The sequence below is a fragment of the Cardiocondyla obscurior genome, linkage group LG12, assembly GCF_019399895.1.
Source record: "Cardiocondyla obscurior isolate alpha-2009 linkage group LG12, Cobs3.1, whole genome shotgun sequence".
Taxonomy (NCBI): domain Eukaryota; kingdom Metazoa; phylum Arthropoda; class Insecta; order Hymenoptera; family Formicidae; genus Cardiocondyla; species Cardiocondyla obscurior.
In genome coordinates, this window is record NC_091875.1 from 1,202,191 (window position 1) to 1,223,814 (window position 21,624).

Sequence of the window (21,624 nt, forward strand, 5' to 3'; positions counted from 1 at the left end):
GAAGATCCATTTTCCAATCTGATTTATTTCATTCATAAAGCAACAACGTGAAACCTCTCATACGTATCCAAATTTTTTTGTGCACATCGAATTAGAACAGTTCAGAAGTCGACTATTAATTACGACATGTAATATGGGAGGGATGGGGAGCCGCTTGTTTGATTTGCTCATCTCCCCTCCGCATAAATTATACGGTTATCAAAAAATAAGAAGTATATTAACATCTTTCGGTTACTAAGCCTCGTCTCTCTCTATCGCGCCTCTGTTTATTAAAAAATACTATATTCGAGGTGGCGAAACGCGATTATCCCCTTCCGATAGTCTCGAGAAATGAAAGTTAATTCCGATGATAAATTATAAATCTCTTATGCCTGAGCTACCAGCTGTCGCGAGCTGCCTCGAAAACGTTCAGCGCTTGATAATCAAGGCGATATATGTATATTTAGCAACCATCGGAAAACGTTGGATATGTAGCGAGAAAATGAATTTCTTCGATAAGTGAAGCATGGGCTCTAATATGTCGCCAGCTTCCGATCAATAACATGTGCTCGTTGAATTATTATTTTCGACGGCGTTCTATCTTATTCACCTTGTTACAACAGTAATCTCGAACAATTTTTCTCCAAACAACTCTGCGCTATGAGTATCTCATATATTTCATATATAAAAAATCGTGGATCTTGTGTCAACACAAAGATGACGATGCTCCCACCTATTCGGGCGTTATTAGTGTTACTTTGTTAATTTGTCTCGGGAACAACTAACTTCTCCCGAGCTCATCAACGAATCTACACGTTTAGAAAACCAAGCGTACATGTAATGATTGTTAACTCGCGTATCCACGAGAATTTTACGCTTAAACGAGAACGACGCTCGAGACAAAATCTTCGAGAGAGATGAAGTCGTGTGACGTGCGGTACGCGCTATATTAATTTTTCTTAACACTCTATCGTCTAGTGCGACTGCAGTGCGATATATTTTTTTGCAATTGGAATTGTATTTGCGACGTACGAATGAGAAACTGTTCAGCCTGTATAAATTACCAGGACGCGGTAAAAGCTTTTTATCAATCGAGTTAGAATAAAGCATCAGCAACATATATGCCACACTGGTAACACACGTCTATCGACAGTAAAATATTTTTAAAACGGTACAATGCTGTTGAAAATTACTGCGTTTCTTAATTTATACATAAATGCTGAACACCGATTGCGAACCGTAGCTCTGCTTTCTACGATTTTATTGAAAAAGTTACATATTTCGGCTGGAGAACTGTTTGTTTTTCATTAATTTCAAATATTATAATATTAGAGCACCATATCGGTACCAACTGGTACGATGCACTTTTAGAGAATATAGAGATCGAAAAAGAGATAAGATAAGAAGTTACTGCTTTGTATTTTACAAAGGTTCGATTTCCTTTGCTTAAAGTAAATATATCCGTAGGGAGAACATTAATTTCGCCGCAGTTATAATCGTAATCGACGGTATTCCGTTGGACGTAGTAGTTTCTGAAGCTTGCACGCACGCTGAGATCGCTCTATGAGTGTTACGATTCAGTAAAATGAGGAAAAGAACACAAAAAAATGCGTTGATAAATCAAATGTAGATTTTTAATCTCATACTTTCAATAATGTAAAAAAAAAAAAAGCGAACCGTTTGAGATGTCGATGTTATTAATACTAAGAAACTTAAATATTTGGATGAGCGCCGAAGTGGAGTTTCTTATGAGCTAAGTTACATTTTTTTCTTTTGTTCTTTCAATATCAGTCGTTATTCGGTTTTACAAGAGAATTGATCGCTACGCGGGTGTATTCATTTGTGTATACGCGTGTTAATTGCGAATGTACGAAGTGTTGCCATGATATTTTTACTTCTGCTTGGCAAATTGGCTCAATAAGGCTTTTACGTTCATCCAATAATACACATGGGTCCCTCGTAATAATTACATCTAGCATTTTACAGTTAAAAAAAATGAATGCGCCTGATGTCGTGTGTGTAGTTTACGCATTATCGTTCGCGATGGTGCTATACATCTCAAAACCGGACAAATGGGTATAACTGAGTGTCGACGTATCGTTGACGAAATTAAAATTTCGCTTGCTATCGGTGCAGGCCGAAAATATATATAAAGCACATAAAAACTAGTTTCGAAAATAATGCATTTACGTATTGAACTTGATTCTCAAGTCTAAATTAAATATATTCTCTCATTATTCTTGCGACTCCGTGTTTGCTTCAAATTTTATACGATTCCAAGATAAAAAAAAAAAAGAAACACTAAAGAAAATCGTAGTTAAACATTTTTTCGTCAAGACGAATGTATCTAATGCGGTAAAAATAGTTAATTTCTGGTGAATTTTTAAGCAATTGCTGTTATTATGACGTATTCTGACTTTCCTATACGTCTTTTTCTGTGAAATTCTCTTTCTTTTATTATCATTTCTCGCTATGAAGAATCTCATTCGAGAGGAATTGTTATACAATACATGACTGCTAAGATACGAGATTTACGAAACAAACTCTTGGCTGCCTCGATGACGTGTATTTCGTAGCAATTTCGAAGGCAAGACAAAGTTTTGTTACATTTTGTGTTTCTATGACTGTCGCACTAGAATGTCATGGTATATCTGCTTTCCGCTTGTAATTAAGAATCGGTACACACATAAGAAGCGAGCTGTTATGTTTTTTTTTTTTTTTTGCCGGTCAGAGACAATTACTTTTCGTCTTTTCTTTTCGCATTCGCTAGGAGTCCGCTAATATCCTTAATTGGACCGCGCTGTGACGTTGCGCATTCGGGTCATCTTCTGGCTGATTTGTTCCTCTTGCAGCAGCTGCCCACGGAACTGGCTAACTTGGTCAAGCGCGGCATTCAGAATGTCACGTTGCTGTATCAACAGCTCCTCCCACTTCTTCGCATAAGCTGCAACAGATAACACGCACACCCGTCAGAGCACCCAAGAGCATGATTAGACACATCGGCTTAGTTGTAGTTAAGGATTAAATCGAATATACATAGAGATGACGTATTATAAAGTGAACGCTGCAGAGCAGTTTTCCTCGCTTTATTTGAGCATCTTTTTAAAACGTTAACAGATACATATTGTCATCAAGTTTCGTTGTTGCTTCAGTTTAATCGAAAGACGTCCAGTCGGAAACGTATCATTAAACTTCCCATTAAAACAAGTTTAGCAACATCACAATGCTTTAGCGAAAATAAGCACATTTAGCAATGAAACTCATAAAAATAAAAGTTACAGTGTTAAACAATAATCGTTAGCAATTTGAAATAAAGTAATACCTAAAACTACTTAAATCTAACTTACTTGATATGTAAATAAAAGCCGCTAGTTTTGCGTGAAAGCACAGTTAAGAAAATTAACGAAATGCTTTAGAACAACGTTTATACATTAATGCCCTATTTATAAGTCAGTCCAAAAGCGGTTGAAGTTAGAATATCGACATTATTTGCAAAATGTGCATGTAAACGTATACACAAATATAATCAATCAACAGCATCGCGAAATTGAAGCTTAAAAGCTGAATACAAGCAAGATTTGTTGAACAGTTTTCTTATAAACGTGATATAAAGTCCATTTATCCTGATATTGCCGACTGAATAATCCACAAAAATAACATTTATTAAAAAGGATTCGGTTTGCATACATACATGAAATTATATGTTCACTCTTGCATACTAATAATATTTTATATACATTATTAAATGCATGTTCACTCCAATTTATATTCTACACAGCACACATACAAATATATCAAATTGTCTAGTATTTCATTTAAAAAGATAAATTGTAACATTATATTTTATAAAACACAATGGTATTTAAAATAGTATTAAAAGAAAAGAAAAAATGTTGAGTTTACCCTCCCAGGATACCTGTTTGAGTTCTAAAAAAATGTACCAACTATAATATTAAATATAATAAAATCTTTTTGATATATTACGTCTGTAATTTATATCTATTTAACATAATAGAGTTAAATAGTAGAATAAATTCAATTTTAATTTACTTGATTTTAAATATGTCAAATAGCAAACAGACATAAAGAAGACTGTAAATGATTCAAGTTAATAATTGAATAATTTTAATATCTTATTAAATTCTTTAATTAAACCTCGTTATGATAGAACGTATTATTATATGATAATAGTCCAATAAAAATGAAAGTTTTTATAGCAGACGGGAAGAAAACCCATTTCTGACGTTACTAATTAGCAAACTTAAAGTTTCCGATACCAAATCGCTGAAAAATATTATTTTTGAGGATATATTTGATTAAAATGCATGTGATATTGAGATGAAAAAGTAATGTGACGCGTATTCATTAGTATATATGGTGCATATTAAAACAAGCTGTTTCTTTGAAACTATTTTATAGAATTGTTAATCGAATAATATTGTCGTACCGTCGGAAAATAGTTTTCTCTCTATAAGACGTCTACGCAACGAGAAACTCCTCAGGTAGGGTGACTCAAACTTTGTTCTTTTCCTCCTCAAATCTGTAACGTTTTCTGATATTATATTAAATTTCTCCTTTAGATAGTACAATGCAATGTGAGTTTTGTATATCGTGTAAAAATATAGGCACCTATAAGTTTTATTTACTACGCTATAGTTATAATCTGGACCAGCACTTTTTGTTTAAAGCTAATCTTGATAAAATACTAAAGTGATTTAAAATACGTGAAATATAATACAGTTGTAAAAATATCATGTATATTGTAATAAATCGTCTATTTAAAATGTATCAAAAAAAAAATAAAAAAAAAAAAAACATAAAGTAAAAACTAAATTCACAGATCAAACAACAAGTACTATGCAAGAAATGCGGTAACAAAATCAAATTACATTTAACACATCACTATGGCACATAGAATTAGTATTCATAACACTTTAAAACGTGCACACAGCCAGGAGAGTGCTCAATGCATTTTCATTAAAATTAAAAGATTAAAATGATTTAACAGCACTTCATGAGCAAGTCTCTTTACAACAGTACAATACACATATAAGAACATAAAACACGATTTTTTAAAATACATTTTATCTAGTCTATTCTAAATATAAATTAATAAAAATAACAATATAATAAAATTAAAATAATTTTTTAGTTTTTAACACGCAGATATTTAAAATTGGTTGCTGCACGAGTGTTTTACACAAAATAATTATATGTCAACCTGTTAATCCTCTTGCTCTTGTACAAAAATAAACAAGATAATATACGCTATTGGAAGTACCAAAAATAAAAGAAAATTTTTTAAGAAAAATAGCAGATAATACCCAATTTTATAGTAATTTAATCGAATACCAAATTTATCCTCCGTATCATTGTTCATTTTTCTGATATTTGATTTGATATTTATCGAAGATTCCCCAAATTCTTTAGCATTAAACAAATTATCGCTATTCTTATTAATATTATCAGTATCATATAAAAATTTTGATTGTAAAATAATATTATTTTCTTCGAAGTCAAGTGTATTATTTTTATCGCTTATATCTGTCATATTACTTAAATTTATATTAATGTCAGAAAATACTGAGGGCGACGATGCGCCGTTATCGTAATTTTTTAATTTGTTATATCCCTCAAAATTATTAGTACAAATGTCGATACAAGGGCGGCAGCCAATACTGTCGTCCATCCACGAACTATCGATATTTCGCGGATCGAATTTATTCTGGTAGAAAATATCTTCCTTGCTTACGGATTTAATTTTTGTAAAATCCTCGCAGTAATAATTGCAATTTATGAACTGATTATTCGCACCGTGCAAATTATCTTCGTGAGGTAAATAATACGTGTTGCAATATGTGTTTCTAGGAGTTGTTCTACGGAATGTACCAGACCAATGATACTTTTGAGACTTTTTTTGGTTGATAGAAGTGGGCAGTTTGCTTCGTTTACTTTGATTCAATCTCTGATTAGAACGCTCTGTCACAGGCGTGCCTCTATTAATTGAATTCTTTTTAGTAATTTGACCAGTCGTCATGCTTTTCTTCCTGATAATAGGTCTGGGAGGAGTGCAAAAAAGAGCATTTAAGTTCTTCTCAATATTATTCGAATCGAAATCGCTTTTGAGCTCCAACTCTTTCTTCTGAGGAGACACGTATGAATTCTTCCCGATCGTATCTAATTCCGTTGTATTTAACGTCTGCGTGTCGCCGTCTGTGTCGTCGTTTATCATTATCATCGCGTTTGTCGTGCTGCTGCTTCGCTGATGACGGTTTAACGTGTCGATCGAATTTGCCTTAGTCTTACTGCGCGTATCTGTCATAAAATGCGATACACTGTGATACCGACAAGTACAACGTTTCGTACTTTCTAATCTTTACAAGTTATTGGCGGAATAATCTCAATAAAAGCGATATATATCGTCACTTAAAATTCATTATCTATGATGCCTGTAAATTTTTACTACAAAAATCTTTACAAATATCTGACGTTAAAAGTCCATATAATTAACAACTTTCGCATTTAAAAACTAATTTTTTTTGATACATTAAAAAGAAAGAAGATACGATTCCGTATGTTATGTGAAAGATTATTATTTATCATTGACAATAGTGCACCATTTAACACAACGCAGTGTACGAGATTAAAGCAATAACAAACGGAAGTGTGCAAATCAATAAAAATAATTAAAATGTGCAAACAACAAAAAAAAAAAGTGTCTTACCTTCTTGGTCGTAGTCCACCTCGTGAGTCGCGCTGAATACACTGTGCGAGTCGTTAAGGAATTTCATCGTATTATCTATAACCACTTTGTGCGTATCCAGCACTTCTTCTTCAAGCATTTGCAGAACTGACACTGCCTCGTGGAAAGTGTATAAATCTTGCGAAAGTTCACCTTCCTGCAAAAATAGAAATTATTTATACGAAATTGTTAGCTTAAAAATTGTACAATTACCTTGCACAATGCAGTTATCTATATAACTGTAATTATGAAAATATTTATAGCATAAATGTTTCAAAAATGTTTAGTACATTCTTCATTACAATTATGCATACATTTTTTTTAATATTGATGAAAATTGCATTGCCATTGAGTATTATTTCTTTCATAACTATTAATTCTTTTTACATATTCTTATAAACATACTCTTGCAAACAATTATTAACTTACATTAAGAGATCGAAGCTGTGCTAAATCGCTATCTGACAGTACACTACTGTTGTTTCCTTGTTCTTCAATCTTTATACCTCTATCATCATCAGTTGGTGAAGCTTTTATTTCAGTAGGATCAGTCGCTGCCAATTCTTTCACTCGATCAGCATATCTTAAAGTATTTAGAGAATGCTCGCAGGAACTCATTCCGGGACTAATCATAGCGATCTATTAATAAATAGCATACATACATTTAAATATTTTTTTTTTTCGATACTTTTACTTTAAAAGAAAATTAGTAAAAAGCAATTTACCATGCAGGTTTTTGATTTTTCACCAATAAAACTGTCCCTTAAAACTTGAGTCAGCTTGCTCGCTCTAAAAGGTAAATGTGTACCTTTTCGGCTTAACGCACGTATACATTCTTTTAATGCTAATAGAGATTTATTGATTTCAGCACCTTCCATACCTAAAAGTTTTAATAAAAACATTAATTATATTTAAAAGCTAAAAAAAAACGTAGATTATTAATTATAACCAATAGTGCTATTTCGGTCACCGTTTAGAATTGATCCATTTATTACTTACGAGTTTGTCTATTAGCAGACGACGTGTCAGCACCCCTTTCATTGCCAGCAAGATCGATGAGCGAAAACTTTCCATGCACTTTGTGTGTTCCCGGGATACGCGCTATTATTTGGAATACCGCGTGCGATCTCGAAGAATTAGAATTTGCGCTCGTTTGGCCGCTCGTTCTGGCGCTGTTTCCATGCTGTATTAATTTTAATACTTCATCACAGGTTTCCACGACTTTTTCCGTTAATCCGACTATTTGCACCTATAGTTAGACATAAGAAAAATTTTTTAATAAAAATATAGTACAATTTCAATTTATCTGGCGTGTTTAGAGTTAAATTTTTTAAGTTTGAACCTGCTGTTTGCCGTCTTCCAAGACTCTTAACTTCTCTTTGTCTGCCAAAAGGTCGAACACCTTGCCAGAGTAAATCTCGAAGAAGCTCGCGGAAATGACCAGATTTAGAGGCCGATACTTGGCCAGTTTGAGGCATTTGAACACGTCTTTGGCAACCATGGCATAGATGCCTTTTTTACAGTCCTGCGTCTTGCCGTTAAAGTCGCCGCCCATTGTATGAGTCTTACCGCTACCGGTTTGACCGTACGCGAAGCACGTGGCCATGCCACCCTCGAAGATTGTTTGCACCAAGGGCTTAGCCGTATATTTGTAGACGATTTCGTTGTTACACGTCTCGTCGAATGCATAATCAAATCTAAAGATCTGATTCTCGAGATATTTGGTGAGATCAACTTTGGACTTCGGTTCGTGCACCACCATCTGATTTTTGCTGGGCACGCTGATGACGTCGATTTCCTTACGCGCGTGCTCTTTCTTGTTGAGAGGACGTTTTCTGACGCACACGGTGATTTGATGATCCTCAACAGCGTCAGTCTCCCGCAACGGCTTAAACTCTATGCTGTTCTGATATTCTCTGGAAATTAAACGAGTAAATACATACCAATCATATATTAATATTATCTGCTCTCACAAAACATTATTTATACGAATATTTTAGAGGAGGAACACAATTTTTGAGATACGTAATTTTAATTAATGCGTGATATAAACAGTATTTCTTAAATAACACTGCATTTTAAAAAAGTATAAGAAAATATAAGAGCCAATGTAAACCTTATCATAGCAAGGAATTCCCAATTTGGATTGCCTGGATCTAGGTTCATCAGCGCTTCTTTTTCCTCCTTCAGTTCCGCTTGCCGTTGCCTTCTTTCTTCCCTGTTCTTCTTCAATCTCTCGACCTCCTTGACGACATTGGATCGCCTACCTCGGCCGTTCTCTACCTGAGCTTGTTGCTGCTGCAGTTGCTGCTGTTGTTGCTGCTGCTGTTGCTGCTGCTGTTGTAGCGTCTGTTTCTGCTGTCTGCTCTGCGAAGTCAAGTTGCTATGCGTGACAGTTGCTGTTGGCGTCAGCGGTATGTTCTCGAGCTCTCGGCGTCCCGTAAGACCCGAAATCGATTCATTGTGTCCGTTCACCGACGTAGTCGACGACATTATATTCGTCGGGCGACCCGTCGGTCGTGACAGTTGCCTGTTTGAACCCGCTGAAACATTGGTACAAGAGATTAATGGCGTCCGCACTGTCCTTATTACCCATGAAGATTAAACCCGGCTTCATTAAGATTAAAACGAGAAACACAAATCATATTTTTGATCTCGCGTGATTCAACCTCCTTTCCGCTTAGTCCTTTTCACGTTGATGTTTTACAAATCTGATTTTCTTGGTTTTAGTTACATAACGTAATAATCGAATTTTCTTTAATTATATTAAAAAAAAAATTTTTAACACAAGAAAAAAAGCACAAAAGATTTGTTAATGTTTACAATAAAATGCAGTTTATCGGTAAAAATTTTTTTTTTTTTTTAATTCACTTCTAACTCGAGATAAAAATCAAGAAGACAACCGGACACTTTCTTCACTAGGTTATCAGCGAATTATCACAACGAAGTCTTCAGCGAAAGGACGCGTGCATTACCGGCGTCAAAGTTTCCGATTCGAGGCGTCGGTGCCTGATCATTATCCTCGATTACGTCTGTACTTTCGCAGTTGCGAATTTGATTTCTCCTCCGGAAGCAGTACGAGAGCGGGTCGAATCTCATGGTCGACGCGGCATACGCGGGATGATCTCTTTGGCTTCGGATAGCCCGCACTATCCGTTCCGAGAGGCAAGCGAGACCGCCGGGTGGTGCGACTGCCGGCGGGGTAGATCGAACAGTGCCCGAGGGAGGCAAAGTACACCCCCTAGGTCTACACGTCGTACCGTGGGCTCCAACGGGGTCCTTGCCCTTGTGCTCGCCTGCCTTGCAGACGGCGCGCGAATATCGATAGTCATGGCCCGGTCGTGCTACGCTCGTCGACACTCAGCTCTACCTGGGTGAAAGGACGACGCACACACACTGAGAAGAAAATAAAGTTACCTTTGAACCCAGTCATAATTAATGATACTTCTAACAATAAATATAATAGTCCATTATAAATATAATAGAGTCAATTATAAATATAATTATCGATTATATTTATTATTAGAAATATCGTATAATCGTCATTGCGTTCAAAAGTAACGATATTTTTTCAACGCATATCGTGCAACCGAACGCGTGCAATTAATTTCGGCTTTATTAAGTTTTTCATCCTATTACCGCGATGTAATTAAAACGCGTTTTTACAGACAATGCGAAAATACAGACGTCGCCGTTGGGATTTTTACACGTAACATAGAGCATGCCGTGGCCACGTTACGATTTCACTGATAACTGGCGATTATTTTAACAAAGTTTCACGAAACAGGATCGGAGTCCACGCTGCTAACGTACCTTTCACTGGAATAGACGGCCTGGTGGAGTGCTGAAAAATAAAGAACACGAGTCTTAGTCATTTGAAATGGGGAGGATAATTTCTTCGTGCAACGAAGAGAAGTGTTTGCCGTCTTACGATCTAAGAAATGCTGCTGCAAATGGGAAGAAAAAAAAATAATAAAATGGTGCTTCTTCGAGAAGCCAGGTGTGTATGATACATGTGTTTTGCCGGCACGTTTTGCCAGAACGCGGAAGATAAGGCCCGTATCGATCGCGCGTTAATCACGCCCGCTTGTTCCTCTTGCGTATCGATCGCCGCACGTAACGACACGGTTTTTGACCCAGTCACGGTGGTAGGCGATCGCGCGATCTTTTCATTACGAAACCAAAGCACTTCGGCGCGAGTAACAATGAGAGAATGACGTGCGGCGCGATCTGGAAGTTCGGCTACTCGAGATATCCGCCTGTTGAGATCCCGTCTAACTCAAGAGGGTGCGAAAAGGGTGAAAAGAAATATTAGCAAGTACAGCGGTGCTCTGGTGGACGGGCGTTTTGGGAGAAGCCGACGGAGGAAAAGATGCGAGGCCGCGAACCGCTCCGTTAGCATCTCCCGTGCGAGAAAAGCTCTTGACGCAAATCTCGAAGCGCTTCTATTTGCAATTTAAGTTTTCACTCGAAAAGTAATAGTCCGAGATAAATATCTGAAAAACCGGTTTGCCTTAACTTTAAATAATTTCAAGCTCCACGATGACTAAAAATCTCAGTCAGATTAAACGCAGAGTATTTTATATTACAAGTTATAATTATTGAACGCTTTAACGCGTATCTTTCATTGATATTTATGTCATATAATAAATGTCACGATATATTCCGTATCATAGTTACGACCCGCAAAATAATCAGAAAATTAAAATATGTCTGGCTAGATTTTAATTTCACAAACGACATTAAATATTAAATAAAAGACGCGTGACGTTACTCGCGCACATGCAGTGATCAGTGATCATGAAATATTACGTGAAATTAAAGTTTCAAAGATCAATTTATGCGCCGCATCTGCTTGTATCGTTCCCTCGCGTAGCCGCGATTCGAGGGATAAAATTCGCGATGTCGTAAAATCGACTACGTGAACCTCTTCGGGCATTCCGGAGATGCTAAGGTCAGTTCGGCGGGTGGCTGCGGATGCTGCGAGATGGAGATCGTGCGTTGCAGTTGCGGTGATGATGAAGGGGAATGGTGGTGCGCGTTACCGAGAGACGAGATGTGACTCGTACAGGAAGCGTTGCGGATGCGAGGCCGTTTCTCGTGGTGTGACCACCATGGCGTCCGAGGGAGCCCTCCTCATGGTTCTCCGTCTCGTCGACCCCCTCGTCTTCCTCGGCCGAGGAGTCCGGCTCCTTACCGCAGATCGCGGCCAGTTTAACGTAATTCAATCAGACGATTACATCCGCGATTGGCAAAGCCGCCGAGGGGATCGATGAGGGGAACAATCGCCGAGAAGGATGGCAATTTTGCGGATGAGCGATGGCCGAGACGACGTGCGTTTCGCATTCGAGATCGGGTTTGTTTTATCAGTGGTCCATCGTCGACACGAGGTCCGTGATTATGAGCAGCGTCCATGGAGGGAAAAAAAAAAGATGTTACCATGTTAGTAGCGGAAAATGAAAGCGCGAGACATTGACTTTTGCCAATTCGACTTGTCTGAAAATTGCTTGGAAACATTTATGCATTTTAAAATTGTAAGTTAGATTCTTTGACGCTTGAGATCCCTTAAATCCTAGGTTTCTTGAGTTTTCGAAGGAACGTATCTATCGTAAACTTCAGATCAAGATTTATCTATTACCTAATTCAGCTAAAATAATGAAAATATGTATTTTACTCAATACGTCGATCTTTTTAAGGCGAAGCTTTTCCAGAAATCGATGACTTTAAATTGAAAATAAAATAAAATAAAATAAAATAAAATAAAATAAAATAAAATAAAATAAAATAAGTCAACAATTTTTCAGCCGTGTATAAATCAAGCATTCTGCTGCAGAAAAAATACGACTGTCGCAACACTTTGCATACGTATATGACGCATTGTCATCGTTGGCAAAAGTATTACTAACATGAGATTAAATTTACACGATCGAACGTCTAACAGTTGCTTAGAACTAACTCGGGGTCTATCTAAAAAAAAAACCCTTTGATAGCTCTACAAAAGTGAAAGAAAAAACGAACGCACAATGCGAGTTTGCGGCGGAAGTCGCAATTGTTTATCTAAGACCGCGGGGGTCCACGTGACGGGAAAAAAAGATCCGACGAAATCGGATTCCGTGTCGTCGACACGTGTCGGATTCGAAGACTCGATGGACTGATTACGAGTGACGGGAACTCCTACCTGAAAGATGTACACGTACTGGAACATGTCTAGCGCGGTGTAAACGCCACGAGACGCGGGATCGGATTATTCTTTCCATATTAGGAGCGAGGTTATTTTACGTAGCCCGGGCAACCGATAAACAGAATTCCAGCCGAGGCAGTCGATGATCGACCGCGAATTTACGCTTAAGCTTGAACCTCGACTCGCAAAGTGGCACGCGCGCCGTCATTCACGGATCAGCGTCTGAATGATCGCGAGAGCTCGCTTGTCTAACGGCAGTACTATTCCGCTGATCTGTTGGACAAACAAGTAATTCCTGAACTCCTGTAATCTCAAACCTGTCTGTTAAATTAGAAAACTAATTAAGAAGAAAATTAAGACCTCGGTCTCCGTTATCTTGTACCACGTTAATTCCGCGATATTCTTTCATGTACGTGGTTTTATTTTTGAAAAGCCTCCAAGATTTAAAGTAAGGAAAACGTGAAAGAGCGACAGTTCTCGCGCCGTCAATAATTTAACTAATTCTATGAATATGTAAAATTAATACGCATTATTCGACGTTTCAATCACATTTCTTGAGAAAAGCCAATTAAAATATACGTACCCTTGCTTTCGAAGACGCCAGCATGTGGTTGTTCATCATCTGCGGTAACGCACATATCACTTCACCTCGCGTTTCCATCATCTTTTGGTTCAGATCGCGATTCAAAGCAAGAATCGCATCGATTTCCACCTAAAGACAAAATTAAAAAATTTTTTTTTTATAAAATCCACGAGAAATTAAGCAATGTTTTACGACAAAGAAAAGCACTTTTAAATTAATAACAAGAATTCTACAGGTTAATAAAATGATTAAAAAATAAAGAAATGTTGAATAGCGAATATCATATTTCAGCTCTTAATAATGTGTTTCGTTATATTAAATAATAATTCTATTTAATTTTAAAGAAGCAGCTTTTTCTCACCCGAACATGTAATTCCCTACTTGTGAGTAATTATAAACCGCTCGGAATAATTGTGAACGCACTTACCTCTTTGCCTTTGGTTTCTCCTTTCTCGAACCATTCTACAGTTACGGTGCGTTGCTCTAAATTGATACCGGAGACGACCGCCGAGTGAACGCGACCTGAAACAAAAATTGTACATTGCAATGTTAAGAACTGTAGTAATACGATTATAATGACTCGACCGACGAGTGTACCGCGAATGTTCGTTGTTTTACTTAACAAAGCGTATCTTTCTTTATAGAAGACCTGCAGCATCTCATCACGAAATATAAATACCGCAATAAATTATAATAAATAAAAAAACATTTAAATCAATTAAATTGTAATATATTATTTTATTTTAATAACGCTGCCAAGTTAAGCAAACAATCGGGATTTTTAAATAAAAATTAATATTTTTTACTGCAATTTAATAAAAAAAAAAAAACCATTTTTGCGTTGCATTTCTAATTTTTTTTTTGTACGTCATACGTGCACATAAGTTGCTTTCTGCGCAATGATGTACCGTTTTGCTCAATTTCTGTATCTTCCTCGTTCTTGCGAAAACTTGCTCCCTGCCGCATTGGGGATGCGAGTCTGGGTATCATGGACCCCTCGCCACGCGTCCTCGTCGTCTTACCGCCTCGTTCCTCATCTTCGAGTGGTCGAACTTCGAAGCTGCACGAGTTCAGTTTCCGTCGTACCTCGATCCGCTCGGCTTGCGGCGTCGCAATTTTCTTGAAGCCGAATTTATTCGTCTCTCCGTGGACTCGCGATTTCTCATTGTCCACGCGAACCTCGGCCCGAGACGTCCCTTTGATCGGCGGTAGAACACCCTTGGCCCCTTTTCTCTTTGGGGAGGCTCTCGACTTGTCCTGCTTTTCTTTTAAAAAATTAATTCTTGACGAAACCCTCTCGCTTCTATCGAAGCTTGACTCAGGAACAGTATCCGATTTGTCTTCGGGCATCGACGTCCAAGACAAATCCTCTGGTCCCTCGAACCTCGACACGGATTCGTCCGCTTCCTCGTGCTCTCTCTCGTCCGAGATGCATTCGACTTGCTTCTTGTTTTCAGCCGCCGTGCTCGACGCGCGTCTCGAATGCCGCATTACATCGTCGTAATAATCGATATCGCATGGCTCTCGAGTCGCTTCGCTCACGCTTTCTTGCGAATCCCTGAGGGAGTCCTTTTCGAAGCTCTCACGATCGTCATCGATGTGATAAGACGACGAGTCGTCGATTTTCGACGGGCTGATCTGCTCGGCCGCACCGATATGATTTTTCGCGCAATCACTCAGATAATTAGCAATCTCTTTGTTTATCCATTCTTTCTCCCCGATTTCTTTCGGCTGATCGTCCTGCGATTTGCGCAGAAAATTCTCGACAATGAACGGTGGCGAGCCGTGAGAGCCGTTCTGCTTGAAACTTTTCTTAGACTTCTTGCCCTTTTTGCGTCTTCCGTTCTTTTTGATTTTCTTCTCGGTGGAATTGCGCTTTGTGCCACAGACACAAAGAGATAACCAATCCATATTTAATTTACAGCAAATTAATTTTGATTCAATTTATTTTATGTTATCAGCGGCGATTTACTTGGCATTTAATTAGTCACATTAATTTTGTCTTCGTCCGCTTATAAATGCAATTTATCTAGCTGATAATATTTCTTCTTCTTTATCAAAAAAGCTGTAATAATATTAATAATTTTATAAATTTTAATATATTAATTTTCAAATACACTCCAGTGCTTTTCTCACGATATGTTAACTTGGATTCTCGCGATTTCTCACGAATTCTCGCTGATTATGCCATTATAATCATCCGATAATGTCCCAGAGCAGCTCTCGCTCCATTTACGCTGTTGAGGGCAATGAAAAGATTGACACAATGTTCGCACTGCTCCGTCATTGATAACAATTTGTTCGAACTTGGATACAATCCCGCAGTACCTTGCGACAAGCATCACCGAAAGTTTATCGTCGAATCGAAGGCAACGGAGAACTGACTCGGGCAATCGATTCGGCAATCTTTTCGGGAACGTGCGGGCTTTATTCAGAACGATGCCCGCGCGCGAAAACTCACGAAATTCTTCACGGCACTTTGCTCAGTTCTTTAAAAAGAGGAGACAGGCTTTTAGCCTCCGAGGACATTGTTCTTTTTTTTTCCCTTCACCGTCTTTAAATGCACGATCGTGAATTACCTTCCGAGGAGGGCACATTTACTGTAGCGATGCTCTTCGAGATCCAAAAGTAAACCTGCGTAAAGCATTCCCGGGATGTCTAACTCATTGCTTCGTAATACACCAATAAAGTAATACACCAGCAAACACAAATGCTCAATATAAAAATGCTAATGCAAATGCTAAAACTTCAAGATCAAAGCCAGTCTGTCGTTTAATTATCTTAGAATACCTTTCTAATTAATTTTCTTTCTACAAGCAGGCTTTAAAAATATGCTACGATATAAAGAAAAAAAAAAAAGAAATTTTTTTTTATCACATAAGAATTTTATCAGAGGTCTAAGTTCTTTTTAATCCAACGTGGGCGCTAATTTCGTACTTCTTAATTCAGCGAAGCTCGGGGATCTTTGTCGCGCGTGTAGCTCGCGCACGCGGTCGTTCACGAAGCGTGTAACGCGGCGAAATAATTAATAAAGTGAAACTGGGACGGGATAATTAACGTCGCACCAGAAGCTCGCGTTGTCACAAATTCGAGTCCGCTCGGTATGGGCATCCGCGATGTATCAGCGTCGCCCGACTCAGCCCGATCGACTGACAACGTCCTTCTCACAGCGTTTCATAAGCGCATTTATCACGACTCCCAGAGCGAGTTGATTTCACCCGGTGTGCTGGGTCCCCTCCATACAAACAATTTCCCGGCCCGCCTCGATGAGCCGGGGCGTTCTGCGCTATCGGTCACGATACCGATTTCCATCTGATTCCGGCCCGGCGAGATGCACGCGAGGAACTCGGCCAGAAAGAAACGACGACCACGATCGTATGTACACCCAAGTTGACAAACCTTAAAATCTCTTGATCGCAAAACTGAATAAATATTATCTAAGGATCGTATAGCAAGAAAAAAAAATGTGTGCGACTCATCCGTGATAAATTAAGAAAAAAGACTTAATTATTACATGGCTATAAGATAATTATATCCGTTTTTGCTTCTAATAATTGAGTGTCGGCGTCACGTGCGCGATTAGAACTGCGAAGGTTAATGTCACGATCGACGACGCGTAGATTTTTGCGGCACGAGCATCACTCGAGAAATACGATAACGGAACGGCGGGAAATAATTCAAGGACTATCTCGGGATGAGAAATAGTCCAATGCAGCAGGCGGAATCGAGCGAGACGGTCGCAACGCGGCGGCCGGAGGTGAACTGACGCCACGACCGATTTGTATCGTCGGTTGCAGCACGGACGATAATCATTTAACGGCGTCACGTTAATTGTTGGACAGAACCGTGCGAGTTTTCGCGAGCTCGAAAAATAAAAAATCGGCAAGAATACGCTCATCTATACATATACGGTAAATAAGTTTTCGAAAGAAACATAAAAATAAAAAATAAAATTATTATCGTTATTATAAATTATATAAAATAAAACTGTACAAAATTAAATTTTTCCTTCGAAAAGAATTTTTAAGGAAATTAATATAAACTCGGTTCAATAAACGTTTCTTTTTTTTTTTTTTTTTTTTTTTTTTAATTGCTTTTAATTGGTTTCAGAAAAGTCCCACCCAATTCAGATAATTCTGCACTTCGCTAGTTGGTGATTTCAACCTATAACGCGAGAAACGCTAACGGATTTCCAGCCTTAAAGGAGAAATATATCTCAAAGCCGGTTGATCGATCGCCAGCGATCTCCTATGCGGATGTGTGTAGCACCGGATTTATCTAACGCTCGTGATATGCGACTCGAAGCTCCCGGTGCGTGACCACCGGTACCAGCCCATATTTATTTACAGTATGCTCGGAAGTCGAGTCTTTTCTACACACGCAGACTGCTGTATCACGGAAATGCATCGTGTCTCTTCGACAGGTATGATCGCTGTAAGAATTTCTTCTCCGCTATATCATTAAAAAAAAAAAAAAAGTAATCTTAATATTTTTAAAATTATATAAATTAACCGCATTTTCTCATTAGACATTAATTACTCAAAAACTTTCTAATAAATTATTACAAAATTAATAACATAAAATTAAAAACAAAATTAAGTTATTAAAAAAAAAAAAAATAAAATTAATAGCCGTGTTTTAAAATAACTAGTTGATTAATCAGCAACCTGTTTTCTGACGTAATGCGCGATTTCCTTGCGAGATCGAAGATCAGACCGGGAATAATGGCGGAACGACGGCGATCGGCACGCGTCCGATTATCATTCAAATAAATTTCGGCCGTTATCCCGATTAAACGAGGCATTAAAGTGCCTGGGTTCGGAGGTCCAGCCGCACAGGCTATTGAACATTAAATTTAAGCAGCGGCTTCCTGCGCCGCAGATCCGTCACGTGTAAAGCGTGCGCGAAGGATGTCGCATTGTATCGTCGACACAATGCGGAGATTTTCGAAAGAAATAATACGTATGCGTGCGTGTGTATGCAATGTGTTGATCGCGATCAATTAATTCTTTTTTTTTTTTTTGTGAGATTACCGGGTGAAATGAAAATGGAAAGCAGCAAGGATATCTCGTGTGTCATAAAGATTAGAAACTAAACTAAGAGAGCCGACGATCGAAAGTAATTTTCAAGCTACGAGATTAATGTCAGTTTCTACCAACGTCCGGATCAGCTCTAATCTCGCTCTCCTCGGCCAATTTTTTTCCGCTTTTAAAATTAAAAATCCCAGTTCTAGTTTCGCAAAATTAAAGTGTAAAGTATGTTAAATGTAGATTAAGATTAATCTGCACCAGAAGTTCGTGCGAGAACATCGAGAAGCGATCTACAAAAGGAAAGAGCACCGCGAGGCTCTAAATGTGTTGTAGAAAAGTAATTAACATCTATTAAAAATTATTAACAATCTATTTAGTGTACATCGAAATTCTACGTGTTGAAAATTTATTTAAGCATTCCATTTTCGGCGTGAACTCGTGCCGCGAATGCCTTTCCGTTCGTTGAATATTACAGCAAGAACTGAGATCGATACATGTCCTATGTATTTCGCGCACGTAAAGTATTAATGGCTTCCGCGCATCGAAGAAGCACTCGCCTGCATCTCCGATCGTCATTGCGATATCGCGGATTTTTGAACCCGGATTATAGATTAAGACCCATGGGGGAGTTTAAGCAGTTTATAACACTCAATCGTTAACCCACGTAATAAGAGTCCAGATCGAAAAGAATGGGCGCGAAAAAGTACACGAGTGAAAGGCGAAACGAGCCTACGAAAGCAGGAACATAATCTTCGCGTGAAAAAAAAAATACCAGAATCAAAACTACGAGCCAACATTAAAACAAGGAAGTCGACGTGTAAAAATCAAAGGGGTCCAGATGATATACATATAGCCGATGACCTCTCGTAGCGTCCAAGTATGAAAAGTCCTTTATCGATCACGCGGAACGTTCCCGTCCTTGCGACAATGCGTGAACGAGCAGCATTGAGTTGGATCTAACTTGAACCTGAATATCAGCGTGAAACTAAGCGCGATTCAAGCCCGGGTACATCACTCTTTCATCGATCGCGCGCGATCTATCGACCCCGGGATCAGCTGGACATTGCCATTTTCTCGAACAACCAGTCACAGTACACGGGTATCCGGACACGGAGCATCTGGAGTGCACCCGGGGTGAGTGTGATTTCGCGTCAAGGCATTCACAGCCGGGTGGTACCAGTGTAGCCGAGGTGGGCGAGTGGAAGGTGAACGACGCAGTCGTTCTTTAGTTCTCGACGACGACACGAAAGACCGCCACTTTGCAGAAGAACCTGTTACCGACCAGCCGAGACCCGGGGCTCGATCACGAGCTTCCACGGCTGGGTTGCTAACGGCACCGCGGCCGGAACAGCTGGGCTGAGCTCGCTCCCGAGGTTGGGCTAGGTAACGTGGCCCCGAACTGTTACATATGTATATTACACTGTACGCACGCCTGCGTAGCACGCTGGGCTGCCCGCGAAGTCGCCAATAAAGAGGGGAAAAGGTAAATTGAGTCTTCCACGGATCAGACAAATAGATCGCCCCGCAGCTATGCGCTCAACAAAATTGCTTAGGCTCGACGAAAGAAATTAACAAATTTTCGTCTTCGCGAAATTGTTCAACATCGTTCCACGGGAAGTGAATGGCAGAAGATAGAACGCAACGTAGAGATGATTTACGGTTATAAATTAATTATGTAAAATAATTAATTTTTTTGTTTTTAATGTTAAAAAATTTGGATGTAAAATTGAGTATAGAAAAATGGTTGCTGAAGATATCTTTATAATGACGTTTAATTTGCCTTTGTTTTAACGTCGAACGATACATTCGTTATACTCATTGCACTATTATTTTTATTGTACGAACGCCAACGCCTCCACGCTCTCTACTAAATGTGACAGCCATAAAAGCCTACGAGTGTTATATCATCCTCCTGCTTGTTCGGATCTTAAAAGTAACCGCGTGCAATATTTACGCGTAAAAGTTACGCGTTAATTTTTTTTCGCGTGCTTTAATTGAATTTATGTAATTAATTAAAGCCTAATTAAAATTCAGCACTTAAGATTTAATAAAATTTTAATAATAATTTATAATAATTGAGTAATTAATTGTGTTACACCCTAAGAAACAACTCCAGCCTCAACTATAATTTCATAATATTTCTAACCATAAATATAACTCATTCGACTATTTCCACCGTCATAACGAATCGTCAACTTTTTTTTTTTTATTAGAAGTATCGTAAAATCATAATTGAGGCCAAAAATAACTATATTATTTCCTCAATGTACACGGTAAGTATGGTAACTGTAAAGTAACAATGGGATCGACTGCGCGGAGGCTATTCGCAAACACCCCCATGTAGTAATTAGAAGTTTATCTACGACGAACGGTGCCTCGTATAACTGTGCACTAATTATCGCACCTTTCAACAATGTTCGTTAACAATGTTCGTTCCTCGAGAGGCCTCCGATAAATATACAGCAGCGTTTAAAATGGTTTCGCATTCCACAGAATTCCTACTACGTTCTCGAACGACGGCCCCGGGCACCCTTAAACCCTGATAAAGCCGAATCGAGCCGTCTTGGCGATACGCCAACGTCGTCGTTCTCCTCATGTTACGCGCAGTGATCTACGACAAACGATCTTCGGCACGTTCATTATAATATCTCGAGCAATTTTTTCTTTTTTTTTTTTTTTTTTTAACGCTCCCGTTGTCTTTTCCTTTCGATCAAATCTTCCGTCCAAAACCTTCGGAAACCGTCTTTCTCACGCGAGCGGACGGGCACCGATTTGTTTCAACGTGTGCGAGCGCAAAGTCTCTATACTAAAGTCCTCTGTAGAGTCTGTAGCAATGCTGTGGCAACGAGGGAAAGTGGAATTTGGGCTACACGCAGGAGTGCGCGCGAAGGAGGCGAGCTAGCGGATTTCGTGGGGATGCAAGACACAGGAGCCACACGCTCGACGGACGACGGGGACGGCAAGTGACGTAAGATAAGATAAGGCAAGGTGAGGTTTGGTGAGGCCGAGAGAGGCTCCTTACAGACGTCCTTATAAGGTTGCGGCGCCCACACGTACCGCGAGTCTCGGCGACTCGCGGTGCGCTTTCGGACAAGGACTATGCGAGTCT

General features: G+C 38.8%; 1 protein-coding gene across 7 annotated transcripts in view; it reads right to left on the reverse strand.

Annotated features, from left to right (window-relative positions):
* Positions 1-5: 5 nt before the first annotated feature.
* Positions 6-21,624, reverse strand: part of Klp10a (kinesin-like protein 10A) — a 31,376-nt gene continuing 9,757 nt past the window's right edge. Inside the window, exons 1-13 of one of the 7 annotated variants that reach the window (XM_070664514.1) lie at positions 14,394-17,470; positions 13,913-14,007; positions 13,486-13,614; positions 11,767-11,913; positions 10,535-10,565; positions 8,838-9,264; positions 8,064-8,637; positions 7,721-7,970; positions 7,447-7,601; positions 7,151-7,360; positions 6,704-6,878; positions 4,427-4,519; positions 6-2,923 (exon numbers count right to left, since the gene is read on the reverse strand). In XM_070664514.1, coding sequence (XP_070520615.1) covers positions 2,766-2,923; positions 4,427-4,519; positions 6,704-6,878; positions 7,151-7,360; positions 7,447-7,601; positions 7,721-7,970; positions 8,064-8,637; positions 8,838-9,264; positions 10,535-10,565; positions 11,767-11,913; positions 13,486-13,614; positions 13,913-14,007; positions 14,394-15,396 — 3,447 coding nt within the window. In that variant the 5' untranslated portion in view covers positions 15,397-17,470 and the 3' untranslated portion in view covers positions 6-2,765. The other 6 variants (XM_070664515.1, XM_070664517.1, XM_070664512.1 and 3 more) reach the window with 6 other exon arrangements.